At 39.3% G+C, this 26,409-nt stretch overlaps 2 protein-coding genes across 2 annotated transcripts in view; both read left to right on the plus strand.

Annotated features, from left to right (window-relative positions):
• Positions 1 to 25,723, plus strand: part of LOC308068825 (uncharacterized protein) — a gene marked incomplete at its 5' end in the record, with an annotated part of 48,375 nt that extends 22,652 nt beyond the window's left edge. Inside the window, 2 exons of the mRNA XM_080400115.1 lie at positions 20,014 to 20,081; positions 25,637 to 25,723. Of these exons, the coding sequence (XP_080256241.1) occupies positions 20,014 to 20,081; positions 25,637 to 25,650 (82 nt within the window). The 3' untranslated portion in view covers positions 25,651 to 25,723. The remainder of the gene's footprint in view (positions 1 to 20,013; positions 20,082 to 25,636) is intronic.
• LYPD6B (LY6/PLAUR domain containing 6B) overlaps positions 1 to 26,409 on the plus strand; it is a 47,715-nt gene continuing 21,306 nt past the window's right edge. The window contains exon 1 of the mRNA XM_080400112.1: positions 1 to 25,733. The gene's annotated coding sequence lies outside the window, so the exon portion shown is untranslated. The remainder of the gene's footprint in view (positions 25,734 to 26,409) is intronic.

Genomic DNA, 26,409 nt, shown 5'->3' on the forward strand with positions numbered 1-26,409 from the left:
TTTCAGTCATGGTCACTTTAAGGATTTGTGTATGGCAGGTACTGATTTGTCACTGTTAGTATTGCATTTCCCAGGTGTGGTGTGGTTCAGGGGTTGTTGCTTTCTGGGCATCAGTGTGCCAGCTCTGTAGGTATGAGTTTGGTAAGGAAAAGGGTTTCCTTAAAAAAAGCTCAAAAAAAAAAAATCCCCAAACACAACCAAAATGACATCTGTGCGTTTTGTGATACTTGGTGAGGTGAATTAAAGGCTCGTTGCTGCTGAAGGAACCTGTGTAATTTACCTGCTCTCCCAATTCCTCCTTCCCCCCTTCGCCCCACTGCCTGCCGCAGTCCATCCATCCACCTGCTTCCTCCCTGCACATTCATTTTCTGCCAGCCTGTCTGCAGAGGGAAGAGGTGATACAGCTGCTTCTGCAACTGCTCATGCAACTGAGTAAATTACTGGAGCCATCGCAGCCATGCGCTGGTCGGGTTGGGCTTTCTGCTGCAAGCAGTTACTCCGAGGGCAGCAGATGGTGGCCAAGAAATCCTTTGGGCTTTTTCTGATTCCATGGCCTGTTTCAACTCTTTTCTTCTGCCTGATGTCCCCAGCCATGGTGGCAGCTTGACAAGTGCATTGAGCTGGTACCACTGCTAAAAAGGCAGGACGGCTGCTGCCTGGTGCTGGCACAGCTGTCTACAAGGCTGGATGTGGTGCATGAGCAGGGAGCTCATCTGGGTTGCATGCAGCCAGGTCAAAAAAAAAAAAAAATTCAGTTGAAATCAGGCTGCTGAAGGCTGGGAAAGGCCTCCATCTTTTTTCAATACAAACACTGCCTTAAAGTGCTCCTCAGGCTATGGTATTAGTGTTTGACTGCAATACTTTTTCAAATGGCAATTTCTAGCGCTTCTGCCTGACTTCCCAGGGTATTCTGATTTTAAAAATTAGATATTTCATTAGCTTTGAAATATTATTCTCACTGACACTATTGCAAGTCATTTCTGAGACTGCAAGTGCATTGGGCATCTCTCCTTTCCACATGGCTTCACTGGTGTAATGTTCAGTGTGTGTTTTAAGTGTCACATTTCTGTTTTCTTAATTCTAAAATGCAGCAGAAGGGGCTATCAATTCCAGTTTCTTAACAGTTCTTAAAATCCCTTCTTAAAAGTTGTTAATTAGTATCCCATAAAAGCATGTTAGAAGTCCTAGAAGATGCTGTATTTTGCTGTAAAACTTGACAAGTGTTTTTTATTAAAAGAAGATAGGAGGGGATTACAGAAGATGCAATGCAACCAAGCAAAATTTCTATCCATTTAGAAAAATATTCGACCTACTACTTATTTTCAGGGAAATGGTGAATAATGCCCACTGAGCAAAGAAAATTAATCTATAATGATAAAAAGTTTCATCGGTCACATCACCTGTCTTCAGTCCCTCTAATAAAACAGTACTGCGGCACACACAGCAAGGCAAGATTCACGTGTTGAGAGCCAGGGTTCAGTGAATAATTTAAGTTCAAATATACTTGCAGCATATTTACTGGTAACTACCTATTTGATCAGCATGTGCGTTACTGAATCCTATCACACCTTCATCAGTACTGTTCTGTCCCCCCGCTGTCACTTGGATTAGCTGTTTGGATGGCACAGTGGTTACATCTACATCCCCAGAACAGGTCTGTACCAACTAAACCCGCCCTCTTCCTATCAAAGACCCTGTATTTCTGTCCTAACAGCTGTGTACCTACAAAGGAGCTGAAAAGCAGCTGCTGTGGTAAGAGGGCCAGAAGTGAAAAGACTGATTTTTGCATTTGGATAATCAAATGTAAGAGATTCTGCCATGCTTCAGCCATATGTAAATGTATCATTTTTTGGTATAGAGAATTTCATCTTTTGTTCTGACTTGTTCTCTCCAGCTGTGCTTTCATAGCCACTTGCTGCTTTGGTTTCCTTACCACTTGTTTTCTTCTTAGTCTGACAAGTTGTTGATTAATTATATCATCTCCCTTATATCAAGGGAAATTAATCTTCATTTAGTTTAAAATTGTGCCTAAGAATATTTCTATTGTTTCTTCCACTTTCTTTGGACTCCAAATTTATGGAAAGAGCTGACATCCTCAAAAAGGAATCTCAACTGTGTTTCTGTGCCCAGATGCTAATCTGGTCCATAGGAAACAGTTTCAGTTTTGTTATTTGCTTGCTTGTTTCCCACTTCAAATTATTTGCAATATAATAGGTTTGTTACATTCTTGGTTATTTGGAGTTCTTTAAGCTGATTGTAAAAGTTAATATAATGTTATCTGTGTTTAAAGTTACCTTTCTACTTTAAATCACCTTTTGATGGTGACTTCTCTGTTGTAGCAATACTTCTTCTACACACTTTGTCAAATAACAGAAAAACTGAAGATTAAAATATTATTTTTAATGTAAGAATAAGAAAAGAAGTGATCAGAATGACTTAATCTTACCATCTGTATATGCATTTAGGTAGATGTATTCCAGTCTCTAGAATTTCTTTTTCCAAAGTTAAATTCTGGCACTAAAGAGGTTGATGGGAAATGTAGCTATTACTTTCAATTATCAGGAATTAAGCTATTTTAAACCCTTTAATGCTCTGCATATTTTTGTTATTCTTATCACAGAGAAAAAGTAAGATCTTGTAATATTTATTTTCCCTAGCTTCTCTCTTCCATGATTTTCTGGGGTTATAGTTGAGCAGCTATTTTCTGCTTAACTTTCCTTTTAGTTCTAGAAATGGAAAGAAAACAATATGTCAGTAAAGGATTATTTTTTTAACTCCCAAATGAAATATGTTGGTAAGATTTTATAAATAAATAAAAAAAAGTACTTCTTATAAAATCTGGGCCACAAAAGTGGCCTCTGGATTTTTAAAGGAAACTTTCCTCTTTTTTTAAAAGCTGTGGTTGTTTTGATTGGGATGTACTTTAAACATGTTTTCCTGGTACTCCTGTAATGCAGTATTTTGGGCCAGCAGGTTTCTAAAGATGGCAGGGCCAGAGCCACGCATCGTTGTGACTGTGTGGTGGCTGCCCTGATGGGGACATGCTCGTCCCCACACTCTCAGGTGGGTACAAACGGCATTGCTGGAACCTGGGGTTGGGGATAGGAGCACAAAGAGGGCAAAGTACAGCAACGTGGCAATGCTAATTAGGAGATAACCTTCAACCTCAATAAGGTGATTTAACTATTACCATTTTTTGTAATTTATGTGTAAGTCCTCCTCCCCTGCCCCCCCCCCCCCCCCGCCCCCCAATGGTGCAAGAGTAAACAGGGGTACTCGGTGCTCAGTGACAGAGTTAGTAACAGGCGTTGGAGCATGAGCTAGCACAAGTGGCTCTTATGTCAAATTAACAACACTTCAAAATAGTCTGTGGTGCAAAAGGAAACTTTTTGAGTGGTATTTTCCCTTAAAGAGAGAGAGAAGACTCAGAGTATGTGCCTACTTACTCTGTCCATGTTATCTGTAACACACACATCCCCAGAGAGCCAAGTCAAATTTCGCTAATAGCTTTGAGCAGTCTTTACACTTTCCTATGAGTACTTGATTTCTTTTTTGAATTTCCAAATGATGCAAGAGTAAAGAGGGGTACTTGATGACGTAGTTAGTAACAGGCATCGGAGCATGAGCTAGTAAGTGCCTCTTCTGTCAAATTAAGAATGCTTCAAAATAGTTTCTGGTGCAAAAGGAAATATTTTGAGTGATATTTCCCCTTATGGAGGGAGAGAAGCAGACTTGGAGTATGTGCGTACTTACTCTGTCCATCTTATCTGTAACACATACATCCCAGAGAGCCAAGTCAAATTTCATTAATTGCTTTGAACAGTGATTATGCTTTCCTATGGGTACTTGATTTCTTTTTTGAATGGCTTTCATAGGCAAGTCCTATTAAAAAAAAAAAAAAAGTCACTTTTGATATCCTCTCTATAAAAATAGTGAGAGGACTGTTCCCTGGGTAGCTAACTAAACAAAATACAAAGGAACTATGCAGACTATTTAGATGTTGGCAGATATTCATAGAGAAGAACAAAGAAGGCAAACACCGTTGGAGGTTATCATGTAGTCTTCAATTTAGTCATTGAGACCAGGAAATACATTTTGCTTCTTTATTGCAGATTTATTAAAAATTTCTGGTCCATCCAGCAGCTGGGAATTATTCAGTAAGTGTTGCTGCAGTTCCATGGCAGCCTAAGCCCAATTTAACTATTGACTTCTGTGGTGCAGTTTTCTTTCCTCCATTTTACGCCTTGTGTTCCCATCTTTTTGTCTTCAGGTCAGCAACCCTCTAGACCTGGGCCAAGCCATTTCAACACGCTTAATGTGGCAGAAAGCTCCTCTGCCAAGAAAGTTCGCTTGGTGTGCGCAGTGTGGGGTAAGGTGGGTGCAAGCCAATGCCAAGGAGGGCATGAGGCTCCTTTGGTTCTTCTGTGTTCAGTCAGCTACTTAACCCATGACTGATTATTTATTTAGTCATTTACCACACTAGGGGTTCTCTACACGATCCCTTCCAATGAAGATGAAAGGGAACCGATAACCCAGCACTCACATGGGTTTAGCTGTGCAGCCAGCAAGTCTTTGGGTTGCTTTTATTTGGGTGTATTTTATTGTGCGTGAAGACTAGAATGGATGATCGTACATAGAGCTTCTGAGTGTACAGCTGTTCCTCTTTTTCTGACTAATCCCGCAAGTAGATTAAAGCAGCATGATACTAGGTGAAACATTAAAATACTTGCTGTGTGTGGTTCAGTGGCCTGATGGTGTTAGGTAGGCAGGCTGTGAATGTCAGCCTCCCTTAACTGCTTGGTCCTTGCAATGGACTGGTCCTTGTTCCTCCCAAGTTACTTTCTTCTGAGTTGCCACTTCTCTCGGGGTTTTGTGTCTTTTCACATTGGCTGTTCTTCCAAATCTTTTTGAGTTACTGAATTCACAGAATCATAGAACCATCTATGTTGGAAAAAACCTTTAAGATCATCAAGTCCAACCCCTGCTGATCTTAACTAGATTTGCCTAGTTGATCACAAAACCATGTCCCGAAGAACTGCATCTACACTGTTTTGAAACACTTCCAGGCATGGTGATTCCACCATGTCCCTGGGAAGCCTCTTCCAATGCTTGACCACTTTTTCCGTGAAGAAATTTTTCCTAATATCCAATCTAAACCTCCCCAGGCACAGCTGTTATTGAACTGGCAGTCTGATTTCTCCACTGTGCCCTTGGCTTGTTTCTGCTTTTTTGTTTGGCTAAATAGCCTATGTACTTTCTTGCATATGGACTGATGACAACAACTATGCTCAACAACGTTGTCTACAGTATAATAAGGTCAAAATCACGAGCCTGTGCTTCACACAACTGTTTGTTTGGGCCTAGTCACATACCCTTCCATAAATCTGCAGCCATAACCCTGTAGGCTATTGTACAGTACAATTTGCATTCATCTGTGTCTAGTATTTGTATCACCTAGGTGTCTAACTACAGGCATACCTGCTGAGTGTTTATTGATCTATTACCAAAGCATGTGAGGAATGCAAACCAGCTACCCAGGAACCGGCTGAGAGCAGCAGGGAAAGAACACGGTTTATTTTAAGACAGACTGCTTGGGGGGCGAAGTTCATAGGTAGCTTTCTGACAGCGTAAAACAGTAACCACGTTGTCTGTTCCTGCTCGTTCCTGTGCTGTGTTTGCATAGGCATTTATACAGCTGCAAAGTGAAGTGAGCCAGGAAAAGGAACGTGGGTGAAAAGCAACCTTTCTGGGTTTATTTCAACCTGGAGCAATTCCTCAGTTTGGTTCATGGTGTGGCCACACATGCCTTCTGGGAGGCAAGTCGAAGGTCAGAATGAGCTGGGGACTGGCAGGTGGCTGCTGCTTAGGCTCATTGAAGAAGTAATGCTGCTGAATGTTTAACCTGCACCCTGGGGAGCTGGAATCACCCTGGTGCTGGCTATCAGCATCTTCTGAAGCATGACTGCCTTTCCCTGCTTCCCTCCCTGGCCTCCCAGCTGCCGTCCTGGCCCTGGCATGCATCCGACCCCAGCACAAGGCACTTCAGGATGCTGTATTAGTACTTACATTCTGCAAGTGTGGGTGCTGCTAAATAATTCTCAATCCAGACACTTCTTAGGCAAAAATGCATTATGCTAATAATCTGTGTGCAATTTGTTTCTTATGTTTCCCATAAGAAAGATTTATTGTTTGGGTTTGGTTTTTTTTTTTCCCTGCACTGTACAGAACGTGGTGTAAGAACAGAGAATAACATTTGGAATTTTATTTTTCTTCCTGTTTTCTTCTGTGTTCATATTGTGTTTTGCTAGATTATACAAAACAAGAATCATTTTGTATTTATTAAGACACACACATTAAAACAAACAAACAAAAAAAAACCCCCCACAAACCAAAAAAACCCAAACCAACAAACCCAAACCAGAGAAGCGTGAATATGTTTGCAGGCTGGTTATTTAGAAGTAGAGGATATCTAGGAGATTTTTATACTACAGACAGGAAAAAAAATACCTTGTCAGCCACATAATGGGAGAAAACGTCACAGTTGTGTGAGATACACAGCAGAGAGTGTTAGTTTCCTAGCAGCTGTGACAGTTAATCTTGATAGCTAAAGCCTTGAAACTTCTGTTCAGCATTTTTACAAGCAAAACACCACGCTTAGAGAACTCAGTCATACTTTTGTAAGTAAAGGGATTATGAACTAGAAGCATTTGGATGCTGATTTTTATATTGTCTGTCAAGCCTGAATAAGCACAGTCTGATGAGGTATAGCAGTTTTTGTATTTTATATCCAAGATCAAGTTTGGGTTGACTTTTAGAATGGAAGGTATGTAGGATACATTTCTAAAAAGAAATTGTTGAGAAACCCTCACAACATTTGGTATTCAACAGCAGCTGCTGAGCAGAAAATTCTAGCTGTTGAAACTGGTGAGTTGTTGAAGGAATTAGATCCATATTGGCTCAATGAAGTGAGAATACTGTTTCTATGTGCTGTATACTATTTTGATAGAAAAATGAATTTAAAAACAAGAAAAAGATTTTGGCCTTAAAATACGTTGTGTGTGTATTCTGTCAACATGGAACACAAGTTTAGAGCAGGAAAGGCCAGTATGGTGTCTTCTGGCTTTTCTGGAGATGTGTTTCCATCATACAATGCATTTCTGGTCAAGGACCAAACAATTATTGCTGTGCACAGTGATCTGCAGTGGCTTTGCAGACTGAGCACGGACGGCTGTGGTAGCGACAAGCTCTGTAGTGTTTTGGGGAAGCACTGCTGTGCTGACTGCCCAGGGGCCACATGCATGCTATAGCTGGTTCTCTCCTTGGCTTTCATGCCCTGAGAGCAGGGAGGGGAGCAACGGGGCATAATGGTACCAGGATTATGAAAAATTAAAATGGTACAGCCCCTCGTTAGCTAATGTACCTGGTCCGTTTTTTAGCTTTTAGTGAGGTTGCATGTCATATTTGCTGTCTCTACAGAAGTTATCAAGATAACACTAAAAAGATCATGTGCAAATTAATGCCATTATTTTCTGTTTGTTAATGCTCTGTAAATAATAAACTATTTAGAAACCTTGAGAGCTTCTACAGCCTTTGTAGGCAGCATGGAGTTATTTCAGACATTTTTGCTATCGCTTATCACCTAAGTAGATGTGTTGGTTGATGTTAGTAGCATGCCTCTATAGTGACAAGTGTTGAAAGGAAGATGAAGAAACAGAGTAAATAGTTTCCAAGGCTTGTGATCTTTTTTTTTTTACCCAATTTGTGAGTTGTGGAGAACTCCAGTTGTCACAGCTTATATTTGTGATTTGGAAACATCCAAATGCTTCCTAGGAGGTTATCGTGTCTTCACTGAAGTAGCAGTTGCTCTCAGTTCAAGAAGTCTCCAATAAAGCTTTCCTTTGGGTTCATTTACAGTTATATCACAGTTAGTGGTAGGCTGTGTATGGTATTAGTGTAATTTATAGTAATTCTTGATGTTGAAGTAGCAGTTGACATTTCAAGGACTCATTTCAGATATCTTTTAGTAAATACAACTTTGTACAGCACCTTTAGCTCTTTCCTTGTTTGGTACAGAGTGCTACAGTGATCTTTGCTTGCTATTTGTTAAATGTTAGATTTACTACTATTTTCTTTTCCTGCTGAGATTTCAGTGGCTACATTTGAACCTGAGGGATGCATTTTAAAGTAGTTGACACAGGAAGTTATAAAATCTGATTTATTTGCAGCTTACACAAAGATAGACAAAGGAAATATGTAACACAGAAGGGCTCCTGTATTTGCAGGGAAGTCCAGGAGAGCTTTCTGTGGAGTGAGGTGTCAGGGTATTTACGGCACTGTTCCAGTTGGAACATTTCTCAGGCTGCCATGATTTATATTCTCTGGAGCGTCATCTTGTGTCTTCTTCCTCTTCCATCTGACTGCTGCTCCTTCCTCTCACCTATTTGTTACAGGAGTGGTTAAAACAGTCAAACCTGATAATGGTTAATGCCTGACTGTGAGGGAGAGCAGGAAGAATATGGGGAAGAGATGAATGACACCAAAAAGCACAGGCAGCTTGATGTCAGAGTCAAGTAAGAATGGGAAGAAAGCTTTTGGACATCAGGAGAGCGCAGCCACAAAATGCTTTATGTCTTGTTCACACCTTCTCCTTCAGGATTGCCGGCTGTGGAGGCCGTATGTTGTTATGGACTGCAGCCCTCCATCTTGGAGCAAAACAACAAATGATTCTACCAGTTTGTTGAAGGAGCATTTACTAAGGAAGATTCCTTTTTTCCTCATCATGTGTATTACCACTCGAGGCACTCACAAGAGAATTGTTCCAAGTGTTTTCTCGTCAAGGCAACTTTCTGAGCCCTGGAGGTATTTGTGATACAAAGCAGGAGAACTTTCACGTGGATGGGATTCTTAAGCTATATTTATAATTAAATTAGGATTATTTTTTTTTCACTCCACCCCTGTTTTCCCCACCCTACACTTTCAAGCCTTTGAAGAGAGGCCAGCCATCTGGCATGTCTGTCATAGTACTTGTATGGAGTGCTTCCAGTGTCAGAGATTTCTGGCAGCTTATAGAATTTTATCAAATAGGGACTGTGAGATGATCACACCAGCGGAATTGCTGCATCCTCACTTTTCTCTGTGTTACAAGAATAAAGCAGAGATACAAACTCACACCATTTCCAAACTGGAAGATGGAACCAAAGATTGCTAGGGTGAACTGTCTTCCTGAGATGTGTATGTATGAATACGGATATATTGTTTGGATGTGCATGAAAGTGTACAGTAAGCATTTCGGCTTTCTCTTGATGCCATACTAAGGCTGTTGAATGCCCTTGGTGTGCTACATCTGAGGCAATCCCACTTTTTTAAGTTCTTTATTCAGAGCAGCTGTGAGAATGGAGACAGACTGATGCTGGCTTTGGCCCAGTTCTGTACCAGTGCTATTTGTCACTAGCTGAAAATCCCAGCCCTAACTGGATTGATGCACATAGTAGTTTGTAAATATGGGTCCCTGTGATCATCAACTAGGTGGTTTTGCTTCTATTCTGTAGGAAGCCCCCTTGGTACTTAATTTTTGTGTAGTTAAACTGTGGACAAAATAATCCTTTTTCCTTCTATGCAATGTGTGTCAACACTGGTTGATTAAATCCTGGCTATTTCTATTCTTTAAGGAATAGAAGTAATTACAGGAAATTGTATATTAGGTTCTGAAATACGGTCTGGTATTTGTTTAAGGTTTGGGCCCGCTCCTTCCAAGTCTTATGCTAGTAATAATGTGGACATTTTTCCTTGCTTTGTATGCTATTAAAAACTTCTTTTTTTTTTTTTTTTTTTGAGGGTACTTAAATCTTTTTATGAATAACTTTTAAAACTAATATAATTACTCATGATCTTTTGGGTTTGGAATCAATTCTGGAGAGGACTTTATAACTGGTAATTAATTTTCTTGTCTCTAGTTATTGATTGCTCAGGTTGCTTTGAGCAAACTGGTTTTGGTTTGGCTTAACTGGTCTTTTACATGCCTTATCTCTTGTCTTCGATGGGCTGAGTCTTACACACAAAGATTTTTTTTTTTTCTCTGTCCGGGTAATAATGTAGTTTCATTCTTAAGGGCTTAAGCTATAAAACCCTCATGCATAAGCTGGGTGAGTTAACTTTTGACCCCATTTTGGCTAACAGTAGCAAGCATCAGCAGAGGGAGAACTTTATCTTTCCATGGCACTTTATAGTGTTTACACAGTGTCAGATAAGAGCTGGAGGAATTCTGCCATCTATTATAGCATCACTGCACTGTGTTCAATGGGAAATTTTTTTGTAGCAATAAAAAAATACTAAGATTGCTGCATAAGGCAAAGTATGCATTGCATTTTTTTTCTCCCAGATTCCCACTTTATCCTGTGTGGAAATCTAGAATCTTTTATATTTTTTTCTTGGCTAATGAGTTTCTTTTTTACCTAAAAATACTTCCACCATGCTTTTACGGTAGTTATTTGTTGTTGTGATGCAATTGGCTGACTGTGTTTTGAGTTCTTTGGAATAGGTTAATGAGTATTTAAACTGGATTTTTCTTTTCAGGACTGTGTTCTAGATCTGCTAGATGAGCTAAAGACCCTGAATAGGCTTCATCCTATAGGTTTTATCTCCACCATCAATAGGCAGAACTGAAGGGTGGATGTGAAGTTGGTGCTTTGCTGTCTATGGGATAATCATTGCTGTGGTTTTGTGTTTGGATTTTGTGAATTGCTATTTTTCTGCTACAAAGGCATGGTAAAAGCATGCAGTTTGCATGGTGAATGGGCAATGTGAGTGTATTGCCGCTTCCTTGTACCCATGATGAGAGCAGCAGCAACCAGATGTCCTTTATAAGGAGAAGTCAGAGACCTGTCTGGTGGAGAAAACTCTTAGTTCTGTCCCAAAGCCTGTGGGCTGAGGTCTGCATGCCTGCGCATGGTTGGGTCTGCTGCATGTATTTTCCTAACTACATCCTTGAAAACATCTGCCTGTATTTCAAACCTGCAATCCTTTCTTCAAGGCCATAATAAATAGTTCAAATTAAAGGTCAGGCACAGAGACACACATTTCTTGTGGTGGAATTACAGGATGAAGCGAGTGGGGTGATACACTACTAAACTTAAAGCTGTGGGACATCAAAGAGGTAATTCACACTGGTGTGGCAAGTGCAGGAGCTGACATATAGATAATATTTGCAAATTAGCATAGTGCCCTTAGGCATTTGAGTTGAAGCCTTTTTCTTGCACCCTTTTGTATATCAGCAGATCTGACCAGATCAGCAGTCCTCCCAGCGACTGGAAGGATTTGAGGGTCATTCATCATTTAAACATTTTCTGAAAGATTTTTTGTTGTTGTATTTAACCTTTAATCTTGTTTTGCATTAAAACATCATCACGTTTTATCTTCTTTGTATGTTGGTGGAAGGACGTTTTGGGGGGAAAAGCATGGCGCTGCAGAAATCTGGCTACAGTTATTACCAAAGCTCAATGAAACTTTTTTTCTGGCTTGCAGGAATTCAGTGACAGAGGAAATAAGTCTCTCCTTTTTCTGTTCTGTATTATTCCGCTGCAGACTCGGGAAGCACTTGAACTTTGCTGGATAACTGCATGTGCCAGAAGGCCAGTAACACTGATAATGACATGTTGGTGCTGCTCTATCATCTTAAACACTCTTGGGGAATCAAACCCTCAAAACTTTGACAAACAAGGTTACACACTTAGGATAAATATTTACGAACTGAAGGAGTATGTCTGGGCAATATCACAAGTACATAACATAATGGTTATCCAAATAAATACCCTGCTTGTTTCTTTATTTAGATGACTAGTACGTAAGCAACCAAGGATTTTGGGAGAGGAGGGAGGGAGGAGGACAGGGCAGGAGGAAAGTAGTGTCTCTTTTTGCAGCATGCTCTGTTGTGGGCTGCATTCAAAGAACTTAGCTTTTAGTCTGTCTCTCTCCTGCTGACATATGTGGCCTTTTCTAGAATGATTTTCTTAGCTCTTTGTACACCTTGCGACTCAGTGGTTTATCTTAGCTATTAATTTATTTTGTTAAACAAACACATGTACCTTTTATGGACTGTAATCATTTGCCATGGTCAAATGGTGTATCTAATTTTCATTAAGATCACATAGCTAAGTTACAGATTTATACCTGTAGTACAGGCAAATACCATGTACCATTGTATATTCAGTTACCTTCTGATACTCATGTAGCACATATAGCTGCATGTATCAATATAAATATTTTAAAAGATGAAATTCTGTTCTGTCAGAGACAGAGAGAGTGACCAGATGTACACTACAAGGTTTCTGCTGTCAGGCAATGATGGTTGTTAGAGACATTTGCCTTTTGTTCTAAGCTGCATTCCCTTCTGGTGCTGCATCCACTTCTTCATAGATACTGCGGTGTTTCTCTGAGTAGTGTACAAAGCTACTTCTTGAAAACACTGAAGAGGTTTTGCTGATGCAGCAACCCTTTATATTGGTCATATAAATGATTAAAGCATCAGCTGAGGACTGTTCAGAAATGTTGTCTTTTTTTTCCTTTTCCCTGCTGCTGGTTTTCAGTCACTGAAGCCCATTCATGGTAGTTAAGTGAGAGCACAGAATTGCAGCAAGAAAGTTCTCCTATTTCAAAAGACTGTTGAACTTCTGTTTTTCCTGTAATAAAGTTTACTGCTTCCTATATATTTGCCTGCTATTATGGAAGGGATAACTTTCCACTTGCTGGGTAATTTAGTTCTGTAGAATTCTTCAGCTTACACTTAAAGCTCTAAAATTTGCTGTTTCAGCTCACTGCCTATATTCTACATTAACTGGCCCTTCTGTCCATATTTTTATTTAATTGTCTTAGTAAGGTTTATGGATGCAGCAAATCCTGCATTTCTTTTCCCTGTTTTCCCTCCTGTCATAACACAGTGAAGACTTTTTGCTAACCTATAGTTTTCAGTGCAGTAATAATTAAGAGGAAAGGATGTTCTTTTTGAACCTTTCCATGTTTAGGGATTTAATACTGTAGCTCAGACATAAAATTTTGCTCCAGGCTGACACTTGGAATTGAAGATCTGAGTTTGACAGTGTTTCATTTATGTTCATATTTTGTTTATACACAGCTGTAAATCCTTGAAGTAGATAATTAATTTTCTGTTTGTGTCAACTTCTGCATAATCCATGCATCAAGTTAGAAGTGTTAGAACAAAAGTAATAAGCTACAAGTTGCCCTCTGAAACTCATCTGTTGATGTTAATGTGCACATCAAACAATTCCTGAAAACACGTAGGATTTATTCTGAATTAACAATTTCTGAAAGTCATTTAACCTCTAAAAGATATATTTCTAACCCATGGATAATTGGTGTATTGTATGACCTATGCTGTGAAAATTAATATAGTTAACAAAAGGAAATTTAGTTAACAAAAGGAAATTTTGTATATTATTAGCAGTAATGAAAATTAGATTTTTCCTTCAGTTTAGGTATGAAATCTGATTACGTTGGAGTATGTAGCTTATGAATATATATGTGTGTGCGTGTATCTTGCCCTCCACCTTGTAATATGTATCCATGCTTTGTTTAGTGGTTGCTTTTCCCTTGGTTTCTGAATTAATATTCTGAATAAAAAAAAAAAAATGTGCAGAGGACAATAAAGATATACAAAGATTTCAACTTCTATGAAAAAAAATACATTTTTAATTTTGGAAAAAAAAGACAACTGAATCAGGGATGTGGCAGACAATTAAATTGTGGCAAGTGGAGAAAGGAAGCCAAGAGTGGTCAGTCATTCATGTTTGTTACAGTGCAAAGACTAGATGTCATAAAATGAAACAGGCAGCTGGTTTAAACCAAAGAGAAGGAAGTACTTTTCCAAAAGGTACGTGTTTGTACTTGGCAGTTTATTGCCATAGGATGTCACCATTGCCAACACTCTAGATGGGTTCAAAAACTGACAGTAATAACCCATGGACAGTTCAATTAACCAAGCTGTGGACAGGCAATTAAACATGAAGATATCTACACCAGCTCCGCCCCAGGAGCTCCCTGAATTGCAGGTTGTCGGGAAGGGGGGTGAATATATACAGGAGGAATTACTCACTGTAAGCTGAGATGTTTGTGTATTCTTCCCTGAAACAGCTTGTTGCTGGGCAGTTTTGGAGAAAAGAGCTTCGTAACTCCTGCTTCGTAACACAGTTCAGAGCCATCTCCCAAACAAATAACACTTCCTTCTTTACAGACAGAAAAAACTGTAAAAAATATATTATCTAGTGGGAGAAAATCAAGTGAAAAAATCTCCTGCTCTCATCCATTAAGGGAGAGTATTGAAAGACATGTTGAAATACTTATATATTGTCAGTCCAAAGAGGCAATAATTACATCAACTGAAACCCTATAAATCCTCCAAACTAAAATGGCCTGACATCTGTGTTTCCTAATACTTCTTTTTGCCCTTTTCATAGAATGTTTGCAGGTGCTGAGGGAAATCTGTATAGCCCAGTGAAAGAATGTAAACCTGAAGAGACTAAATAATAAATAAAGGTATGCAATAGGTTTTTTTTAGGAGAGACTGCAGTGTTTTTCTTAATACTGTTGATTTTCTTTACTAGTCTTTGCAGGGTTTTTGCATTACTAGTGTTTGGGCCTTTTTTTCTTAATAGTATTTGGAGGTTGTTTTTCCCCATTACTAGTGGTTTGTTGGGATTTTTTCTTACTGGTGATTTTTTTATTTCTTATGTCTGTCTTTCCAGTTTATCCTGGTACTAATTTGATAATGACCTGTCTGCCTAAAATACACCCAAGGTCATACAAAGGATTTCTGCAAGGCTCTGAGTAACCTTATGAAAAAGCACATGGTGCCTTTGATTGTGAAGAGTTAGAATGTGAGCTCCTATACACAAAAGGAGTAAGATTTCTTCTTTCCCCCAGTGAATTGCTTTCTGTTTAGAGGGGAATAGTAGTAAGACAAGTTTTCATCTGTGCTCATTTATATGGATAGCTTACTCAAATGGCATCTGATAGTTCTTGGAACTGGCCTGTAGAGTATGAAAAGCACAATAAAGAGAAACGGCTACAAGAAACTATTTATTCACCCTTTATATTGAGTTGTGCACCTGTTTTGAAACACCATGTGCAAATACTGCATGGTTTGCACATGGTGGTTTATATGTGTTCTAGCTGGTAAACTTTATGAATAGTCGAAGTTAGTTTGCTGCAAATAGGTGCAGTTTTGGATGTCTGCTTCTCTTGGAAAAGGAGAGTTATTGGGCTAAGTGGAAGTGCATGGGAGGATCTGAAATTTAAAAACCAAACAACTAAAAAATAGAGGAGATGGAGCATTTGGGTCTTGAGTTGGAGCTTAGTCTACTCATACCAGTTCATAAATCTTGGAAGAAAGTCTGCTGCAAAACAACTAATGACATTTTGGATGCAGAAATTGGCATTCACTTCTAGAATACAATACTTACTTTCATGTTTTTACTCAGAGTTGCCTTACTTGCCAGGGATTTATTATTGTTAGTAAAGTGGGATTTTTAATTTTTTTTTCCTACTTGCAGTGTTTTTCTGTTTAGCATTACTCTTGATTTGTGAACAGGAAATGAATGAAACAGAAAATTTGCCAACTTTAATTTGTCAAATTAAATCCTGCACATTGCAGGCAATATGTATAGTAAATACATCTCCTCACCCAGAGGCATTCTTACTGTTACTTGCTACCGCACTGCCAGTTTAAGAAGTGCCATTGTCTTTTGGGCAGAAAAGCACAGAGGCAGAGTGTGCACTTTGTCTGTTTCTATTGCTCTTCTAATTGAATCAAAACTAGCTTTTAGTTCAGATCATAAATTACTTCCTATGTTTTGTTTTATTATTCCATTGACTTGACTGAAAGGAGTAAGCAATGAGGCTTTATCAAGTATTAGACTTTGAGAAATACAAGCCAGTCTCTGCTCTGCAGGAAACCCAGAAGCTAAAGATGATTTCTTCTCAGAGAGGACTTAAGAGATGTGAAGATAGCGAAGACTATTTGAAGTGTGAATAGCTGTACTGTGCTTGGAAAATATCACAAAGGGCTAGGATGGTACTGGATAGAAGCAGTTCCATCACTTTAATTATAAAACTCTTAGGTAACCTCCTCTAGCAAGTGAGAAAATTTCCCTGCCTTGATAGCATCATACTAAAGAGATAAGGAAGAGGGGAAAAAAAAGAAACAGCTGAGAAATGGGAAATGTGTCAGGGGAGGGGAACATTTGTACTAGACAAACCCAAGATTCTTGGTTGCTTTCTTTAGAACAAAGACGATGAATCACTCTTTTTCAGCGTGAAGAGATGAGAAGAGGTACCCCTGTCCCTTTGGTGGTAATAAAACAGGTGTCGGGGTTGGATTTTTTTGTGCAATAGACTTTTACCTGTTTCCTTCTAATATTCAGTATGCTACTAAGTTGAGGATGGGACCATTCCAAATAGTTAAGATTTGTAAGATAGCCAGCGGCAACTGCCAGGGAGATGGGGGAGCTAAGGCTGTAAGAAGTAAAAGGGACTAGCTGGAAGTTTGCTTAAAAATAAGAGTGACGCTTTAGTGAAAAATAGTATTAAAAAATGCTATATGTCTGGCCTGGACAATGATGAAAAAAACAGAAATGGTGATGTTTGGGTTTTTCAGAATCCTGGGAATGTTTCCTTAGCTGCTGTAGTATCCAAGGCTCAGCCTGTAGCAAATAAAGCAAGTAACTGCAAGATGATGGAAGTGTGATTTTCTTTTAGCTAGTATACATAGGGATGTGATCCCAGTCCTAGAGCATGGATGCTTATGGTGAAGGGCAATGAGAGAAACTGTACCAAATGGGTTCTTTTCAAATAATTTTAATTCAATATTATTATATTTGATTATTAATGCTTACTACCAAGTTGTGTCTATAAAAATGGAAGCTAGGTGCTTCTGCTTCAGAAATGTGAGCCTTAGAGGAAGAAAGCAGTGCAGTGTTTGGGTTTTGCAGTTGAAGATATGGCATATATGTCAACACAGCTTTTGTAAACCTGTGAAGGGGAGCTTTTCATGTTTGTATTGTCCCTCCCCTTGAAATGAGAGCAAATCACTTTTCTCTCACAATGCAACAGAAGGCTGACTGAGGCTGTTCAAATAACAAATTGTGCCAAATACTGCTTGGGGGTGATAGTTCTCAGTAAAAATTGAAATTTGCTTTTTGCTGTTCCAGCTGCCTGGATTAGAGTGCTGATTGGAAGTAGATGCCATTTTACACTAGGTTGGATTGGATGGGTCAGCAATTTATTAAGCCTGGTACATTTAAAGCATTTCAAAACAAACAAATTACTCTTAAGCCTTTTTGTAACTGTGTAAGGAATTGAAACAGACTTTGTTGATACTCTTAGAAAAATAAAGCCATTCTCTCCTTACCCCTTTTTATCTCTTGCTTTTGCAGAATTCATGTACCTCTGGACATATCTTCTAAGTAAAGAAGACAACACTGTGAAATATATGTGTAGATATATTCTGTCATGTATGTTAACATTTTCCTAAAAGACATCATCAAAATCACTCTCCTCAATGTTAGCTTTTCAGGTAACCCTTTAGTGGTAAATAATGGGAGTGAAAAGTTCAGCTAGAAGGGGCTCTAGGAAGCAGGGTACTGCAAGCAGGGGTCCTTGGCTTGGAAATCGGGTTTTCAAAATCTCTCAAGTAGAAAAATCTTCCTCTGTAATTTAGGAAGCCCTATTTGAAGTATCCATTGCTTCAGAGTGGAGTAGCCTGAGATTTCAAAGAGAAAACTGGGGGAAAATGCACAATTTGGGTTCATCTACCTAAAACTGCATCTGCAAGGCTGTTTGCTTGAGATGTTATTTCGGCAAGCTGTAGGGCAAGGCAGAGTAATGGGAATTGCTCACATACGTGCTTAGTTTTCAGTGACTGAAAGGTACATGCTTTAGAAATGTGGAAGAGGGGGAATTTTGTGCACAAAGTATTTTTCAGAAGTGTAATCAGTGACACTGTGATTAATTTTTTGTTCAAAACTAGTTATGTTACAGTGCTAATAATGTTCTATGTGATGTCTGACACCGAGCTGCAGTGCACAATGCGATTTCAGGGAAGGTACTTTTTGTGTCAATTGGATAGTTACTCCCGTGGTAGATTCTGTGTTGACTTGAAGTAATCAGAATTTCACTCTTTCCCTGCCTCTAGTACATACATTTGCAATGCAAATCAGTCCTTTTAAGAAACATAAACATCAAGTAGGCCATGAAGATATAACCCGCAAAAGATTTCTGCTTTTCAAGTTACATTTTTAATAAGGATTTTAATTCAGATATGCATATTTCTTAGAAATGGGACTTCTGACCTCTTGAAATGAGTTCAGGTTCTTCTGAACAAAACTTTCTTAAGGAGTTCAATATGAAGACAGACTGTTGTTAACTGATTTTTAAACTTAATGCATTCGATAGCAGGAGTTTGTTGTTGCAGTTCCCTGGGCATAGCATAGCAGAACTGGGAACCGCTGGTATCTCTCCAGAGCATTTGCAGCCATTCCTGGTGCATTCGAGGAGATTAAATTGTTTGTGATTTCAAGGATTGCGTAGTAAGAAGCTGATAGAAACATGAGGCAAAGATACTATCAGACAAGTACCAGCACTATAAATTTCACACATTAAGCCCTGCCAATATAAACCAGTAGTTAACTCTCTGTGTGGGTTTTTTCAATTGCAGTGCAGATTAGTTTTTGCTACTGCCTTGAACTGGCATAAACTGCTGGTGGAAGGGCATTGCTGACCATTTTCTTATTACTGGGAAAGTGAAGGCAAAATAGTCCCTGTAGTGTTGTGTTATTGTAGAAAATGTAGTACCTATGCTTTAGTGAAGTGTCCTGCTGTAGGAAGTTAAAGGATGTTTCACCATGAGAGCTTGGACCCTGACAGTACAATAAAACTAGACAAAGTTGGTTTACCTTTTCTTCATATTCTTTCAGCGCAAAATGTGAGTTTGTATTGGCACATACACAATACTGAAGCCTTTGTGACTTGGGAAAAGGTTGCAACTAAGACTGGAGGAAAGGGCAGGGGAACTGATTTTTTTGTGCCCTTTATTCTTTCTAAACAGGTAGGAAAAAAAACACCAAGGTGGTGAGGTAAGGACCAAGAGTAAAGTAAAAGGCTGATGTCAGGGAATTCACTCCAGACATCAATGTTGGGTAAAAAAGCAAGCTTTTCAGGTTTATGAACTTAGCTGGTGTGTAGCTTAAATCTTAGTTTTGAAATACAGCTGAATGTGAAGCTTGTGAAAAATGTTCTTTGCAATGCAGAGGCTGTCATGCCTTCTAATTTGTCTGATGCCAGGGGGCTGTTCTAGGTTCAAACAGATTTTGGTGAATTTGAGATTTGAAGTAGGATTGTATGCAAGCACTCTTTTCTCTTAGCAAATCTTTTCTGTGTGTATTTCAATTTAACATTTTAATTTGAAAGGGAATGTAATACTTATTTTACAAGTGGGAATCATGTAGGTTCTCATTTCTGTTGTCTAGAATTTTGTCATATGTTTTATTATCTAGAATGGTATATGTAACTTTGTGTCATATGTTTTATTATCTAGAATGGTATATGTAACTTTGTGGCATATGTAACTGTGTGTATTGGGCATAGTTTCTGTTAGAAACTAGATTTCACTCGGAAAAACAGGCATTAAAGCCAAGGCATATTTCTGAGGCTGAATTTAACTGGCTGAAGATCTTCATTTTCCATTTAATAATAATTAATGGATGGTATATAGGAATACACAAGTGTCTCTTGATTTCGCTGGAGCAATGTTGTTGTTGTCGTCCCACCTCTCTCATGTTCCAAAATACGTCTTGAAGAACTTCATTTGTGTGCTATGTGCAGTTAAGTAGTATTACCTTGTAGTCTTGCTGAATGTGAGTAACTTTAGCTTGGGAGGAATAAAGAAGTCTTTTAAATATTGACTTGTTGAAGGATACTGAAGATCAGAATTTTGTTTTCTACTTGCAGCTGGTTGGGTGTTCAGTGGGGCCACTGGTTCATGCAAACTGGGGTCCTAATAGCTTGTGTACAGAGAGGTAAGTCTGCTTAACTTCTATCCCACTATTTGTAGGGAGGGCTAACTAGTTAATAATGATCTAATCCACTGAGGTATTTAACAAAATATCCTGTAAAATTAATATAATTGAACCGATTTTTACGAAAGTGCTCTGATGTTCTCAAGGAAAGAAAAAAAAATGCTGGTTATTCCTATAATCTCTTTTCTGTAGAGTAATAATAAGTTCCTATTTCCAGTCTTGTGCAGGTGGGAGAGATTTAAAACAGTTGCATACGTGATATATAGAAACTGAAGTGTAAAACTGTTGGTTGGTTGTCCATAGCTTTGACAAAGTGCAGTTCTTTAAGGAAATTAGGTACTTGCAGAAGGGACTAAGAAATTTATCTCTTATTATTATATTTTTAGGTAGAATAAATTATTTTCCAGAGGTGATCAGGGATTCTGAATTTTAAAATAAATGTCAGTGCTCAAGACTAGTTTTTGCTGAGCAGTTTTGGCTATAAAAGGAGTAAGATGTAATGCAGTTTTCATTCCATGGATCTTCTCTTTTGTATGAGCTTAAACACAAATACATGTTTTATCCTTGCAAGTACTTTACTTGAGTGGTATTGCTCAGATTTATCATGGTAATCATACATTATTTTTTTTTTCCAAAACATTGCAGTTGTATGTATTGTGTAGTCAGACACCTCCAGGTCTCGCAATCTGTTCGCATCACAGCTTCCCATGCCAGAATTATACCCCAAGCTAAATAATGCTGTCATTACCAGATTTGGATGTGTTTTACTTTTATAAGATCTTAGATAAAGAACTCTATAATTTCTTGTAATTAAGGCCAAATTTAATTCCAGGCACGGTTAAGCGTGCTGTGGGTGAAGGTAAAGGAATGTGTTGTGTTAAAAAATAAAGTTGATAAATTTTATTCTGTCAGTGTTACTAGTTGCAGATGTCTGTCAGTCTAATGTAAAATCTATTTTCCTGTGTTATTCCGTACTAATATGACATGCTGTAAGGCAAAAATTCAGAAGATGGAGACTTAATTCAGTAGGTAAGAAAAGGTAGAGCTTGTGTAACAAATAGTTTTAATTTGCAGACCTGTAATAGTATTTTGGGGGGGTTTAATCCTGCAAAATATTCCCCCCTCCCCTTGTTTTTTGTTTTTTTTTTGTTTTGTTTTAAATGTGCTCCACCCATTTCCCAAAGCAAGTGAGGGTTTTCTCTTATTTGTTCCATTCAGTTATTCACTCCGTGAGTTTTGAAGTGGGGTAAATGGTTGCTTACAGAACATGTTGAATGGTCTCCAGAGGAAAGCAGGAGAATGGCAGTATTTGTCTAAGAAATGGGGAAGCCAGGGAGCTATTTTTGTCCTTTTAGGTAAGCTGGAGTGTCAGTTTTGGCCTTTCTGATTTGTTGTAGGGAACACCTGATGATGTCAGGTGTTGGTTTTAACTTTTTCAGCCCTTAACATACATACCTTTCTGCCTATGTATTTCTAACTCTTATGTCCTGAAGTGGTATTTAACAAGCTTAACATAAGCATTTGCAATTATCTAATAGCACCTGAAAATTGCTTACTAAATGACAGGAGGAAGTTTCATTTGCATTCCATATCTGATGTTAAATCTGCTAATCTTCCACAGAGTCTGCCAGGAAAAACAATGTAGACAGACTTGAATTTTATTAAAATCAGAAATCAAGCACACTGTTTCCTGCTCTTCTGTTACATGCTGCAAGATAGACCTTAAAACCTTCTGGAATATATTAATTATTTCAGCCATTGTATTCCTCATTGTTTTCTTGAAATGTGCTTTAGTTACAAGGTCTTTACAGAGCATATATGTTAACAGCCCTTCCCTCTTGTGTCATCTTCCCTCACCCCCAGAAAGCTGTCTCCATGTTCACTCTTGTTTATATTAGTTAATCTTCGGCATTGTGACAGTTTTTCCCTTTATTAATGAGAGTTCCTAATTGGGCATAATGAAGTGTTTACTCATGCTACTATATAATGCTATATGAAAGCACAAGAGAGATAAGAGACTATGAAGAAAATAAACATTTTGAAGATTTTGGATAAGATATGAAAGCCATTTTTTTGGCCAATATTTTCCTGTTTTATTTGGGAATGAGTTCTGGTGCAGCTGTGTAACTAAGACTGTGTCAAACAACATCCATTATTTATTGGCCTGGTTAGCAAACAAGGACACCTTTGACTACATCAAATTGTGAGGTCAATTTACTGTTCTTTGCACCAACTGAAGCCTAGCTTTTCTGTATTTATATTCTCTAAAATTTTCCGTTTGGCATGAGCTTCTCTGGGGAGAGCAATAGGAACTTGGGGGCGGGGAGCAGGAGAGGGCTTGAGTTTGTAGAAAGCCGGTACAAGTGGAATTGTGCCTTTTATTTGCTATCCAGGTGCATCAGTCACGTTACAGAGCAGCCTCCCCATAAAGGCAAATTTTCCTTAACCTGGTAGAAACTGCAGGAAATATATGTTAAGGAGATAAATTTTGCAACTGTTACGCATTGAAATGATTCAATATCCTTTCTTCCTACAGAGTAAAATTGAAAGAATTAAATGCTGTTGAGCTGCCCAAAATGTAGTCAGTTTGCTACTTGATTAAGACTGATTTGCCAATTTAAAAATAACTTGCTTGTGATATTCAAAGGGAATAAATAGAGCTATTTTGCAAGGGAACCGTGAAGAAGGATGTTGGCACTAGAGGCGGAAAAAAGGTTCTTCTCATACTTTAAGGACACGAGCTGTGGGAGCGAGCCCAGCGGGGGCCACGGAGATGGGCAGGGGCTGGAGCCCCTCTCCTGGGAAGCCGGGCTGGGAGAGCTGGGGCTGTTCAGCCTGGAGAAGAGCAGGCTCCGGGGGGGCCTTAGAGCAGCTCCCAGCGCCTGAAGGGGCCGGCAGGAAAGCTGGGGGGGGGCTTCTTACAGGGGCACGTGTGACAGGGCACGGGGGTGGCTTTGAGCGCAGAGAGGGCAGATGCAGGTCAGATATCAGGAAGAACCTCTCCCCGTGAGGGCGGCGAGGCGGTGGGCCAGGCTGCCCAGAGCAGCTGTGGGTGCCCCATCCCTGGCAGTGCTCCAGGCCAGGCTGGATGGGGCTGGGAGCAGCCTGGGCTGGGGGGGGTCCCTGCCCGGGGCAGGGCTGGGAACTGGGTGGGCTTTAAGGTCCCTTCCAACCCAAACCATTCTGTGGTTCTGTGATTTTACCAGCAACACTTAAGCAGTGTGTGTGCATTAGGACCTGATACTGCCCTGTTGGAGTCAGTGAAGGGTGGATCGCTGTTTGACCAGGGAGACAAGAGCAAGGAAATCAGGATCAGAGCACATGGATCTGAAAATTGGTACCTACTTGTACTGAAATTACTGTATTTATAACTCCATACGTTGGCATCGGTTTCCGTACCTTCATTTTTAATTTTAATAAAATTTGAGATACAGCAGTTCTGATTTTGAGCTAGTACTTTGCATGTAAAGAGACATTATGGTGTCATAGCAAAGGATACAGAACTGAAGAAGGTACTGAAAGACTGCTGTGTGGCCCCCTCCCAGGGCTTGGGGACCAGCTTGTCCAGGCCCAGGTAACAGGTGACCTTCTGAAAGGCTCGGTTTAGCGCAGTGTTGCTGGCTGTGCTGTCCCCTTGCCTCTGTCTTCTGCGAGTGGAAATGTTGAGCTGGGGGAGGTAGGGAAGTCTGGCTCAGCACAGTAAAATTCCACCTTGCTGTGAAAAGTAGCTTTAATCTCTCTGCAGAGGCATGAATGTAAGAATGAGGGGCTGTACTGAGTCAGACCAAACATCTCATCATTCCGTGTTTGGACTCCAGTAATGGATGACCCGAGATACCTATGGGAAGGGATACGGGAAGAACAACTTAATGGAGTGACAGGAGGGATGTGTCTCCTACATCAGAAGAAGGGGGCATTGCTGAAGAGCTGGCTAATTCAGTCGTGCATAATTGTGTTTCATATTCATATTCTGTGCTTGGGGGTATTTTTGTTTTTAAATTGCCATGTAAGAATTCTCCTCTGTGTGGAAAACAAAGATCTCCTAAGTTAGCCTTTGTGCATGTTTACTTGTTAATTTTTTCCCAGATTGGCTATTTTCATGGAAAGTATAATTTTACAGAAATCATGCTAATGAATTTTGCTTCTGATACCATTTTGTTATTACATTGACTTTAGCTTTTCAACTAATTCAGAATAATGGTTATAATATTAATGAAGGGGTTTAGCGCACTATGGTGGCTCCTTCACTTGGTTAGATCATGGAAGTCTGATCCAAAATACCATGAAGCAGAAGAGTGGGGTGGGACAATATGGGGAATTATTCTCTATGAAGAAAAGAAGAAATTTGTCAGCTGGAATAGATATTCTGTCACCTCTGGATACTGGGATAAAAGGTTATTTCGTGAGCAAAAATTTATTTGAAGAATCTTAGATACAGATGGCAAAGGATGGAGTTTTAAGCACTAACTTAAAATGAACTGTGTAAAACAAAAGGAACTTGAGGGAGAGATGTCCCCAGCGTAGACTGGTAGAGCTAAGAATGCTAGAGGAAGGAGAAATTAAGTTGGATCATAAGTGTGTTGGATCATTCCTGAATTGTAGTAGCAGCACCGTCTCCTCTTTTCCCTTTCTTCTGTCCTGGATAATGCCACATTCTGCTGATCTGTCTTGGAAAATATTAAAGGGTCATGAAGTAGATTTTGGACACGACAGTTGAGTGACAGAACATGATGTGAGGTTGACTTGTCAGCAGAAAAGCATCCAGTCATGATGCACAGGTTTGTTTCTCAACACATTAAAAGGAACCACCAAAACTAAGTGTACATTTGAAATATGCACCTTGAGTATGTGCTAGTGAGGCAAGTCAAGCAGGTTATAAACAGCCCATCTTTAATGCTGCAGAATATCACTATGCAAATATTGTGTGCTTAATTGGAGAGAACTGTAACTGTGTTTTAGATGTATTTTGGATTTTGCAGTGGCATTAAGGATTTAACCAACATTTTTATGTTTCTGTTTCAGTAAGGAACAAACTGTTGGGGATCTGTTTGCTTCATAGTTTGCTAATAACCTTGAATCTAGAGGCTGTTGATTGTCTTTCTTTTAGGTTACGTTGCTGCTGATTAGTGCTTCTGTTTTGGTCATAGCATGTGTTGAAAGTCTGGGCACCTCTCGAGTGTGAAACCTGTATTCATCTGATATAGTCAGATTCTGCTAAGGTCATTGCCTGAATAATGTTTTTCCCTTGCAAGAAAAGTAAAGTCATCCTTATGGAAAGACTGAGTAGTCTCATTGCTTCACTTCTTGTCTTTTCATTTGTCTTTTATGACATTGGGCTATCAAAGGAAGGAAGGGATCTGTGCAGTAGGATAGTACTCAATAAGGCGAGCCATACTGTGTAGTTCAGGTGCTTCTTTGGATATTTTGTTATAAAACCCACCACTCTTCTAGGTTTCTATTTTAATTTTCAATATAATTAAGGACATACAGTGTTTCAGCTAATTAGTTCCTTCAGGACAGAATTATGATGATCAATTGCTGTTTGTTTTCCACAGATTCTTCTTCGTAGTCCTTCTTTTGGTACTGGGCTATAGTCAGAAGAAATCTGCACCATCAACCAAAAATAGTCTTGGAGGTACACTGGAAGCAGAGGTATGCTGTTGCTTTCTCAGTATCTACTGAAATATATTCATAAAGCTGTGATTTAAAAAGCACATCTTAATTAGGATGGCTAAACTCCCAATGCATGAAGTTGAGTGGTTTGTTGGCAAAACCATCTTTCAAATAGTTCTGTGTCAATGGGGGAAAACACCAAACCAGAACAAAAAAACAATGAGGAAAAAGAAGGAAATCCTTTGACTTCTCTGTCATGCTCTTGAGTACCATTTTCAGTTTAGTGCTTGGGTTCATTCAGGGCTTCCTGCGTAGGCTTAGTGTACATCTACATCGGCCTGCACAGGGGCATGCAGAGAGAATTCTGAACGAATGCCCTTGGCAGCTCAGAGCAACGTCTCTGGTTTGGCAGGGCCCTCCACGCAAGCTTGTTTCTCCTGCTGGGAATCTGCATGGGCAGAGTGCCATTTAAGCTGATTCTGCTCTTTAATATCTGAACTAGGTCTCCAGTATCACTGCATTTTGCCACAGATACCTCTGCATGTGTGTATGTATATGTACATCTAAATATCAAACTGATCAAAATGCTCATTGATTAGTTCTTCTTCTCCATGAAGCCTTACTGAAATACCTGGGGGGCCCCACATAAATGTGCAAAGCACGCCCAAGCCATTTATCTCATCTCTCTGAATGTTCTGCTTTGCAGTTCTCTGAA

The sequence above is a fragment of the Falco punctatus genome (assembly GCF_963210335.1).
Source record: "Falco punctatus genome assembly, chromosome: 8".
Classification (NCBI taxonomy): domain Eukaryota; kingdom Metazoa; phylum Chordata; class Aves; order Falconiformes; family Falconidae; genus Falco; species Falco punctatus.